This window comes from Sesamum indicum, linkage group LG9 (assembly GCF_026168435.1).
Source record: "Sesamum indicum cultivar Baizhima isolate 11 linkage group LG9, ASM2616843v1, whole genome shotgun sequence".
NCBI classification, from domain to species: domain Eukaryota; kingdom Viridiplantae; phylum Streptophyta; class Magnoliopsida; order Lamiales; family Pedaliaceae; genus Sesamum; species Sesamum indicum.
In genome coordinates, this window is record NC_142665.1 from 17,094,489 (window position 1) to 17,106,239 (window position 11,751).

Genomic DNA, 11,751 nt, shown 5'->3' on the forward strand with positions numbered 1-11,751 from the left:
CTATGAAACTAGAAAAATAATAATAAAAAAGTTGTTGACTCACACAATAGCAAAATTACAAGAATTTTTTGAATAAAACCCTACAAAAAAATTGCTTAATAGCTATAAATTATTAAATACGACAAATTTACTTGCTAATAAATTTAACAACAAAAATCTAATTACTAATGAATTGTTTAAAATATATATTAAATAATATAAATTAACATCGAAATTTTTTTTTACTAATTAGCTCGACACTAATTTTAGTATCAAATTATTTCGTTGCTATTGCGTCATTTTCTTGTAGTGAAAGTTTTAAAAAAATTTAAACCTCAATACAATAAAGCATATTAACACTAATGACAAAATAAAATTACTATAGGTTAATATATGTATGTATATATAAATATAATTAGCGACGATTTTAACATCGTAACTTAATTTTTTGTCACTAGTATTCTCTTTTCTTGTAGCAGACCTATATATAGAGACGAATCAGAGATGGATCAATTTATATATCGACAAATTAAAGACGAATTTCTAAGAGTATGTTTGATTGGAATAAAAAGTGGGAGTATAAGAAAAGTTGAAATAAAAACGAATGTATAAAAGAAAAATTGGTGTTTGATTGAGGGAAAGAGACGGAAAAATTCATCGAAAATCTCTATTTTCTTGTAGTGATATTTATATACCGGGAAAATTATTTAAAAGAAATTATTTCGATTCTTTATCTTTTTAATACCTTATCTTGTAAAATTTAATTACGTCCATGATTCAACTTAATAATTAATTGTATAAGAATTTTCACAAAATCAAATTTATCTGTACAAATGTAAAATCTTTTACACAATATATCAATTCGATTCGATCCGAAATTACCAAAATAGCCTTTGCAAATATATGTATCTATATCTATATATATATTTGTACTACCATCCTTTCATTGCATCCATAGTCGCAATGCATCATGCCAAATTCAGTAGCTATTCATAGCTAGACATAGCTTATTGTGCCTACAACATTTTTGAGTGATTCTCGCGTTCTAATTCAGCGACATAAAAGAAATTAATAAATTTCACGCTTATTTAGTGAAGTCTCAAATTATTTAGATATCATTATATCTATATATCAACGAGAAATTCAAACAAACACCAGCATTTTTCATTAATTATTGTGGGCACGACTGTTAAGAAAATAATTATAATATGATTTTTTATATTATTGGATGTGATAATAATTATAAAAAAAAAACTAGATAACATATTATTATGGACCCAAGCACATTGGTGTAATTTAAATTTTTTTATTATATTTATTTAATTAAACTAAATTAAATAAAAGAAAAATCAAACGAATAACTGATCAAAATTGATAAAATAAAATAAATTTGAATTTACATGAATAAAAACTAATTGACATATTAGTTAAAGACATAGTTATTTATTGAAGAAATAATTAAGTTTAAGGGTATTTTAATCAATTCATATCTTAGTATCAGAATTAGTTTTTCTATATAAAGCCTTGAGTATATATATATATATATATATGTATATATATATATAATACCGACTGATTTAAGGTCAAATACTTATCTTGTATTTAGATCGACTGATTTGAGTCGAGAATTTTTAAATTTATATTAATATTTTAAATTAACTAGATCTCTTAAACGAATTTAATCAAAGTAATATTTTATTTTTATGCATATTTAATATTAATTCATTTTGTCAATTTTAATTAATTAATTATTTTATTCTTATTTAATAAACATATATAGTAAAATTTTAATTTATACACACACAGTCATTGTACTTCGACTCCTAACTATTATCTAGGGCTGAAAAAATAATCAAACTATTCGGTATTCAATTGAAATCGATCGATAAAAACTTATTTAAATTCGATTTGTGAAATTTAACAAACCAAAATTGAACAAAAAATTTTGATCGGTAAACTTTCGAGCTTATCTTGAGCTCGATTCAATTAGTGCAAAAATTATAAAATATATTTAAAAATATCGAATCACTCGAGCTCGCCTCGAGTTTGATCCAATTAAAGCTCGTTTGAGCTCGAATAGAATAATAATCAAATCAAATTCAAAAACACAATTTTTTAAGCTCGATAATAATTCAAACAAACTTGAACAATGATGTATTTCGACTCGACTCGAATTATTTACACCCCTGCTATTATTTAACATTTTCACATCTGATACATATAAACAAAATCATAAAAAAATAAAAAATTAAAGTATATCCCTATCAATAGGCCATATACATGTACGCAGGCCGGCGGAAATCCGTATACTGTATTTATTTACAATCAAATGCACACATCGCCTATTAAATGACCTATATACCCCTAGGCCCACCAACCCGTCCCCAAATAATCAAACCCCTTAATTAATTAAAATTTAATAAGACGCCCTCTTTCCAAATGGTCCCCTCAAAATCACTAAAACAAACCCTAATTATGAACATAATTGAAACAGATTTTAATCACAATAATACGATGAGAAAAAAAGTAATTTGAATAATTGAAGTCTGGTTAATTAAGTTTGCAAGTGGCTTTAATTTAAGTAATTATCGAAAATTATGTTGTTGGGATATGTACCTTTTTTTTTCATCTGTTTATTTCTTTTTACAGATTATATATGTACTAGCACTAGCTAGAAAAATATGATTTTTCACTAATATTGCCGAAAGAAGGAAATCAGAGCAAATACAAATCAAGCACAACTTCGCAACGGCCATTGGCCGTTGTTTCTGCAACCGTAGCCAAAATCACGACAAATACTTTGACTATGGCTAAAAACCATAGCGAATTGATTAATCATGGTAAAAATTTAAATTTTTATTTTAATTTATTTAACTGTGGTTAGTGGTATTAATTTACCATAATTTTTAAGTCGTAATCATTTATAATGTAGAGAAAGTCGTGATTTACCATAATAAAAACTGATCGATGTTTAAGGTTAACGAAGGAATTAAAAACTTATTTAACGGGCATAAAATGGATAATTAGATAATAAACAATTGTAATGAGATTAAAAGCTGCAAATTATAACTTTATCAAAATATAGTTGGGATAAAATTTTAATCCCAAAAGTTATTATTATTATTATTAGTATTAGTATTAGTATTATTGTTATTATGGTATTTATTATTGTCTGAAAAAGGGACATGATGCTTATTGATGTACTTCTCTACCAACATTTCAAATTTTCCTATAAATTTAAACATATAAATATAGCTAGAATGAGATTTTTGATTAGGCATTTTGCAACATATATATATATATATAGGTATGGTACATATATATATATATACGAAACGACAAAGTTTTATTAAGTTGATGAGTAATACATTATAGAAGTATAGTCTATAATTATTTTGACAAGGATAAATATTGCGGCATGCACATGAGCTAAGTGGAATATTGAGTATATTATCAAATTAAATCTATTAATTTAGGTCAAACTAGAGTATTTTTTACTTATAATCACTTCCACCTATTTTATTTAATTCTTCATGTTTAGTATTTGTTTTTTAATTTTTAACTTGTGACTTTATAAATATATAATAGATAGGTAACTATGACTTTTGATTAATATGGGATAAATTTAAATATATCTTTTTTGAAGATTACTTCACCAAACAACAAGAGATATATACTTTGAGATGGCTAGTTATTTATCATAGTCCCTCTAAAAAAGATAATTATTCAAAATTAAAAATTTATGGTGAATAGTATTAATCACGACTTGGTATTACAGTAAAACTTCTATAAATTAATAACTTTGGGACCCTGAAATTTTATTAATTTATCGATAAATTAATATTTTTATTAATTAAAAGAGAGACTTTTTAAATTTAGCAAATTTAGTATATATGTATTGAAAATAAATGAATTCATATATGTTTCAGTGATTATATTCATGCATCAATCAATTCTTTGTAACTAATTAATTATATTCATGTATGATATCAATTCATTGTATACAATTAACTATTATATTCATAGGCACATGTATCAATTCATTGGAATTACTTAAAAAATATACATGTTTACATTAATTCGTTATACTTAAATAACTATTATAGCCAATTAAATATATTCATGTATGATGAATGAGACATATACTATATAAATCTCAATATGAAAATAAAATAATTCGTAGCACTCAATCACGTCTTCTCATCTAAAGGGCATCGCAAAATCATCCATGAATGATCAAATGCGTAAAGCATTACAGACTTCATATTTTAGCAAATTACCATAATATTTATAATTGTAATATTTATAAATTATTAATTTAGAGTTTTAATGGGACCTAATATTTGTAAAGGAATTTTTTGAAAAATTATTATCTTAATATCTTATCGAATTTGATGATTTTCTACAGAGACCCAAGTCGGAAACGAAAGATTTTATTATTTTAGAGAGTTTATTAATTTATAGAGATTTTACTGTAATTGGTTGCTCACAACGTTTCTAGCAGAGAAGATCATAACATCAGCCATTAAGAACCATGAAAAATGCTGTAAATTTCAAAAGGATTAAAATTGCAAAATATTAAAAAGTTATAGGATTATTAATTTGCAATTTTAAAAAGATAAAGGATAATCATCAAATTCTAGTCCAAAAACACGTCCACCTTTAGATCACTGTGAGTTGATAATCATCATCTTCATGTTATTATTTTTCCTTTAGAAGAAAAATAGTTGATTATCAATTTATCATCATCTGGGACAGAGGAGGTGCACAGAGAGAGATTGAGTGTGTGTGTGTGAGAGAGAGAGAGAGGTGATGTCTGTGATGAGAAATTTACACTGAAAGAGTGAAACAAAGGAGAAAAATGGTGGTTTGTTGAACAATTCTTGAATCAGAGAGAGAAACAGTTGCTTTTTGGGAGGGCATTTGCGGCGTGGCAGAGTAATTCTGTGTCTTAAATCCAAACAACACAGCCACAGAATTAAAGGAGCCTATTAATCTCTGTCCCATAAACCCAAAAGTCATACCCCTCCCCCCTCCTCTTTCTAAAAAAAGCAGCCACAATTCTCTCTCTCTCTCTCTAGAACACACATTTCTCTTCATTTAAAAACCAATTTGAATTCAATTCTTAAGTTGAGTAAAACCTTCTTGCAATCCTCCTCCTTTTTTGTTTCTCTCACATGCAAACTCACTGCCAGAAACAATAATAATACCTATCTTTCTCATTCATTGAAACCTCAGAAGTTGTCTGCCTTAAAACCCACAATTCAAGAATCCTAAAAGCAGTACCTCTGCAAGAATTAAACCGTGTATATATAGTGGAATTGCTTCTCGAGAATTACGGCAGCAGTTTGTTGTGCATGCTATGGATTGTGGGTCACAGTTAACCTCAGGAAAAGGCTTTGAGTTGTCACCAAGATGGCGGGCTTCTTCTCACTAGGCGGCGGCGGATCGAGGGGGAGAGGAGGAGCTGGTGGCAGCAACCCTGATCAAGAAAGCAGCAGCCACCACAACCCAGGTTCCGATATCAATCCAGAAAGCTGGTTCTTGTTCAGAAATGAGGAAATTCCTTACCGGGGTTTCGAGCTTTGGCAGCCACAACCACAGCCTAGCCACCACCATGGTGGTGTCGGGAACCCGCTGCAGGATCTGTATGCCTCTGCGGGGGGGCTGGCCGTGGGACCGAGCCGCGGCGGCGGGTACAGTGAGTCTCCAAGATCGGGGTTCCTGATGATGAGGAGTGGCGGCGGAGGCGGGATCAGCTGCCAAGACTGTGGGAATCAAGCTAAGAAAGATTGCGCGCATATGAGGTGCAGAACTTGCTGCCGAAGTCGAGGGTTTCAGTGCCAGACTCACGTTAAGAGCACTTGGGTTCCTGCAGCGAAGAGAAGAGAAAGGCAGCAGCAGCAGCAGCTCGAGGCTTTGCAGCAGAATCAGAGGCAAGAAAGCCGGCAGGAGACGCAAAGGGAGAGTGGGAAAAGGCAAAGAGAGAACCCTAGTGCTTCTAACTCTCTTATCTGCACCCGTATACCTACTTCCACCACAGGTAACAATATACAAATATATACAAGAACCTCGAAAATTCTGTGTAAGAGAATGATATTTAAGCATAGAATACAGAAAATACTTACAAGAATCTTGCAAATTTTTGTACAACAGTATTTTTGTGTAAGCATATATATATATATATACATATAATATCACCACTGTTCTTCTTTCCTTCCAATGATTTTAGATGGACTGACTAACAGATCTAAGAATTACAGTGCTAATTGTACATGGAATCATATGTATCTTTCACTATTTTGTAGTATCACACAAAGCCAAAATAATAAGCATGAAACCCCCTAATACAAAGTTGACCTCTACAGAAAAAAACCCCATCATTTTTTTCCTTTTTGGTTGCACTTTTCTTTTCAAGAAACACTGTTTTTTGGTATTCCTGACAAACCCTATAAGAGGTCTTTTATCTCTACATGTGAAGAGAGGAAGAATTATTTGTGTGTGTAATAATCCTGCACATGCTATTCATTATTGTAGAAATAATGTTCAAGACAAATTTCAAGCATTCGTCTCATATATCAAAGCATGTATATATATATATATATTATTGTATGTGCATGTTTGTAGGGTTGGAGCTTGGGAATCTCCCTTCAGAAGTGACGTCGGAGGCGGTTTTCCGGTGCGTCAGAGTGAGCGCCGTCGATGATGCTGAAAACCAATACGCATATCAAACTGCGGTCAACATTTGTGGGCATGTCTTCAAAGGAATTCTGTACGATCAAGGCACTGAAAGCCAGTACATGGCCGCGGCGGCGGCCGGGGAGACTTCCTCCGGCGGCGGAAGCGTCAACGCTGGAGTTCAACAACTTAATTTAATAACCGGGACTTCTGCAACCGCTACCTCCGCCCCCGGCGACGGTGGTGGCGGCGGTTCAGCCTCGGCTTTTCTTGACCATTCTTTGTTCCCAGCTCCGATTAACAGCTTCATGGCCGGTACGCAATTGTTCCCACCCCCAAGATCTTGAAAAAAAATCCAAGAGATAGAGAGAGCGGAATTTCGTCTATTAACTCTCTTTCCTTTCAAACATAAGATTACAAGTCGTGTTAATATTGTTGCGCAAAAATGTTTTTTTTTGTTACATCAAATAAGTTTAGAATTTGTTTTGATACCGCAACTATGGCATAACACGTGTCATTTTTAGTCTCATAAAACTTATAATCACGTATTTTTAATCTCAAAATGTCACGTGCGCTGTAGTTTTAAAACTAAAAAGGCGTTGTTTGGGACTAAAATGGTGCTGTAATTTTGAACTAAAAAAATTCAAAATCACAATTTTTTAGACTAAAAAAACGTGATTTTAAATTTTGATTAAAAGCGTCACCTGCAATAGTTGTGGTACCAAAACAAATTATGCCCTTATTTTATGTGATTAAAAAAATATTTTGCCCATATCATTGTAATTAAATCCCGTTGAGGTAGAAAGAAAAATAGTTCTAGTACTGACTTCAAGATGATCAGGACAACAGAAGCTGCAGGAATACGAGGGGATGTATCACATATTTATGTTCGATTATAAGTTCCAATTTCATTGCGCTGAGGAATTAATATTGTTCATGTTTTGTCTTCGAAATTATACCGAATAAAAAGTTTATGAAACTCCTTCTGTTTGTTTTTACAGTAAGTACTTCTCTTTGAATTTTTCGATGTATTCTGTGGTTTGCTTTGAATTATTACATGTTGCTTGTTTGATTTTTGTACGATCAAAGGAATTCCTTAATTTGGTTGTACAAATTGATGTAAGTGCTCAACAGTTTTGTTTCCCTAATTTAAGTTAATTGACGTTTTCATCCTTTCATTTTTTTAGGATAGTATTTTGATTCTATTTTTTTTTAATTTTTATGATTTTAGTCCGTTTTTAAATGAGAATTTATCTTCGTCCAACCGAGAAAAAAAAACCCTGAAATTACAAAAATTAAAATAATATAGGACCAAAATTTTACGATAGAAAGTTAAAAAATAAAAATATTAGAAAAAAAATGAACCAATATGAACAATAACTCCAATTTTAAAAGAATCACATAAGATGCACATGCATAAATTTTCCAACGAGATGGGTTAACTACAATGAAAGAAAGGACCCAAATTGCAAAAAATAAAATGATGCGTGATCAAAATGTTACTCTGAAAAGTAAACAACGGTAACGATGAATGCCCAAAGTTACGAGATCAAAAATACGTTTAAGCCATGTTCAACAACCATCTTTTATAAAAATTTAAACTTAGCCTTCTCATCTGTAAATTGTATTCCTTTTTATAAAACTTAACGCGTCAGTTTTCTTTTTTTTTTTTTGTATAAGTAGGTGATAACATGTCGGATGATCATCTCATCGAAATTTTTTAATCTAAAACAGAAGATAATAATTTAATATTTAATATTTCTAACAATAACGTATTTCATTATCTTTTTTTTTAGTATAAATAATATTAAATTCTTATACGCATGCATCCATGTGAAGAAAATACAGTATCTCACATCAAACTTTACTTGGTAAAATGCAATTGCGAGCTCCTTCTAGGTACATGCATTAATTTTTATTTATTTATTTATTTATATGGATTTGTTTTCCTTCACTTCTCCATATCAATCTTCCAAATAAATACACATATATATATATATATATATATATAATTGAATTTTAGCTTTGTAATTATAACCATTTGACGCCATTTGGTCTTGTAATTTATTAGAGTAGCAAATTAGTTCCGTGTATTTTTAATTTTTGTGATTTTCGGATCAAATTTGCCGGGGTTCTCAAAATTGTAGGAAATTAAGTGACGTCACTTTTATGTCAATTTTCGGCCAACTAGTAAAAATTCTGAATCAATTTTGTCCTAAGTCGTGAAAATTGAGTATATACAAGATTAAATTACTATCCTAATAAGTTGTCAGACTAAAATGTCAAAAAATTGGCTAAATTTATAAAAAAAGAAAAAACCCTTGTATTTTAAAAACTCAACAAAATACCATCTCTTGTTATAAAACTGGTAAAATACCTCCCTTCATGTTTTATTAAATCAGCACACGCTCCTTTTTTTATTCTAAAGTGTTACAGCATTAAATCTTTACATTGTCTAACCGTTATGTCTCTATATAAGTTTTATATCTAAATAATTAAAAGTTATAAAAAAAATTATCATTTTATATATATATTATTTATGTTTTAAGAAAAAAAGAAAAGAAAATCCTACTCCCACCCCCTCCCCACCACTGCTTCCTACCCCCATTCCCACGCCTCACCCCCGTTGTCCTTGATCTAGCGACGTCGATGTCGCCAAATAATAAGAAAGGGGGAGGCGACGAGCCCAGACAGATGAAAGAGGGCGAGCCATCACCCTCCTATGTGGGAGCGACGCCGTCCCATCGCCCCTAATTTTTTCTTTTTTTATGATTTATTAATATTAAATATATATTTTAATTAATTAAAATTAATTTTAGATAATTATTATAATTATCAGATATTTAATTAATAATTTGTCTGATATATATTGGATTTTTTTCTTTAAAATATATATAATACTAATTTAAATATAATTGTAATTTATAAAAAATAATATGAATTAATAAATATTTAATTAAAATAATAATTTAAATTAATTATAAATTATAATTAATTATAAGTATTTAAGATTTATATTCATGTACATATCAAAATTTAAAAGATAAAATTTAGTTATTATTTTTTTAAAATGTCATTTTTTTTATTTTTTTGGTTTTTTATTTTTAACATAAATATATCTTTAAAAATTTTGAAATAAAGAAATAATGTATACAAATATGTATAAGAAAATATATTTTATGTTTTTGGTATATATAAAAAATTCTGAAATAAAAGATAATAATGTATAATATTTATAAGGTAATAAATTCAAATACAATTTATTTAATATTTTTTAATTATATAATATTTAAATTAGTTGATAATGTATCATTTTTATATTTCATTAATATCCACATTTGTTAAGATATTTAAATTTTATATCGTGATTGTAATTAAATTTTTTAATTTAAATTATTAAATATTAAAACTTTTATATAATGTTATTTAATAAATATATTTAAAAGAATTTTTTTAATTTTTAGATAGATGAAAATAAAAAAAAATATTCGAAACAAATTAAAAACAAGTAAAAAAGTGCACTCAAAATAAATAAAAAATGCTTTAATCTCTTATATACTCATATAAGTGGTACTTTAGTTCAAAATAGACTAAATATTGACCAAAACGGCTGAAATCGACAACCAGACACATCGTCTACGCATCCACACCACTTTACGTCAATTTGTAACAGAAGGATTTTTCCGCTATTTCCAAAACACGAAAAGTCTTTTGCTAATATAAGAAAACACAGGCTAATAAAATGAAATTTAGCCCCAAAAATTTTACTTAGGGACCGAAAATACATATAAAAATCTCTCTCTCTATATATATATATAGGGCAAAAGACAATTTTCGTCCCACAGCTATAGGCCATTTTCGTTTTAGTCCCGTAAGTATCTAGGGTTTCAATTTGGTCCCGTAAAATTGAAAAATTCGCAATTTCAGTCCAAATTTCGCCGGAAAATTTTGTGGGTCGCCGGAAAAAGTCACATGCGATGCATGTGACTTTTAAAATTGGGGGTTCGATCTTGATTGGCTGGAGAAGCTGATGTGGCGCATATGTGGTGCATACGTGGAAATTAAAAAAAAAAAAACGACGAAAATCGAGCTCGCGACCGTCGGCAAAGGCGGAGGATGGCTTTCGTCAAATCTTTGCGCAGAGGTGACCAAAATCGATGGGACTGGTCTCAAAAGATTCGCCAGAACGAGAGGCGTTCAACGATGGTATTCCGAGCAGGTGGTTCGTTCGGACGAAGGAGAATACGCCGGCGGAAGGTGCAGTCGCGGCGAACGACGACCGAAATCTTCAAAACGATGGATCTTTGCACCTAGTTGATGAAAATGGATGAGACTAGTCCCATTAAAACCGCAGTGAGGAGACGAATCCAATGGTACCAATCCGCGATCGTGGGTCGTCCTGTCGCCGGCGAATCGACAGAAATTGTCCGCGGCGGTCAATTTCAAAGCCCAGTCGCTGTCGTGGTGGGATCTCAAAATTGGTTGAGGGGTTTTGTTCTCCTTGATGTGGGGAATCGAATGGTATATGTGGTGGCCAAAAATTCCAAGTAACGGCGGCAGAATTGAAGAGAGAAGGTGGCGGCGACTGGCGGGCGATTTTTTATCCACATCAATCGTTTTTTTTTTTTTTTTAATTTCCACATATGCGCCACATCAGCTTCTCCAGCCAATCAGGATCGAGCCCCCAATTTTAAAAGTCACATGCATCGCATGTGACCTTTTCCGGCGACCCACAAAATTTTCCGGCGAAATTTGGACTGAAATTGCGAATTTTTCAGTTTTACGGGATCAAATTGAAACCATAGATACTTACGGGACTAAAACGAAAATGGCCTATAGTTGTGGGACGAAAATTGTCTTTTGCCCTATATATATATATAGTGTAATACAACTGCTTTGCTTTCTATAATGTTAAATGGAGTAGCAGTTGCATTTATAAAAAAAAACAATATTTATGAATTCTCAAGGTTTTTACGTTATAAAATTGGTAGCTATAAGTGAAACAGATTGCATATATGGAATATTTTCTTGATCAAGAAATTACCTAATTTTCATATGTACATATACATGTTGCTATCACTTATCTTGAATGTG

At 30.6% G+C, this 11,751-nt stretch overlaps 1 protein-coding gene across 2 annotated transcripts; it reads left to right on the top strand.

The window, feature by feature from the left end:
* Positions 1 to 4,899: 4,899 nt before the first annotated feature.
* On the top strand, positions 4,900 to 7,639 carry LOC105178264 (protein EXPRESSION OF TERPENOIDS 1-like). Of its 2 annotated transcripts, XM_088884491.1 has the most exons (3): positions 4,900 to 6,022; positions 6,607 to 6,972; positions 7,499 to 7,639. In XM_088884491.1, exons 1-3 carry the CDS (start codon positions 5,395 to 5,397, stop codon positions 7,621 to 7,623), a joined length of 1,119 nt encoding a protein of 372 aa, XP_088740617.1. In that variant the 5' UTR covers positions 4,900 to 5,394; the 3' UTR covers positions 7,624 to 7,639. The 2 variants fall into 2 exon arrangements, with proteins under 2 accessions (XP_088740617.1, XP_088740618.1); XM_088884492.1 differs by having other exon boundaries at positions 4,909 to 6,022; positions 6,607 to 7,639.
* The last annotated feature ends 4,112 nt before the right edge of the window (positions 7,640 to 11,751 follow it).

Excerpts from the sequence above, each read along its gene's own strand:
- LOC105178264 (XM_088884491.1), top strand. The coding sequence starts at position 5,395 with ATGGCGGGCTTCTTCTCACTAGGCGGCGGCGGATCGAGGGGGAGAGGA. Across the intron at positions 6,023-6,606 it reads TATACCTACTTCCACCACAG|GGTTGGAGCTTGGGAATCTC; the intron begins GTAACAATATAC and ends GCATGTTTGTAG. Across the intron at positions 6,973-7,498 it reads GATTAACAGCTTCATGGCCG|GACAACAGAAGCTGCAGGAA; the intron begins GTACGCAATTGT and ends CAAGATGATCAG.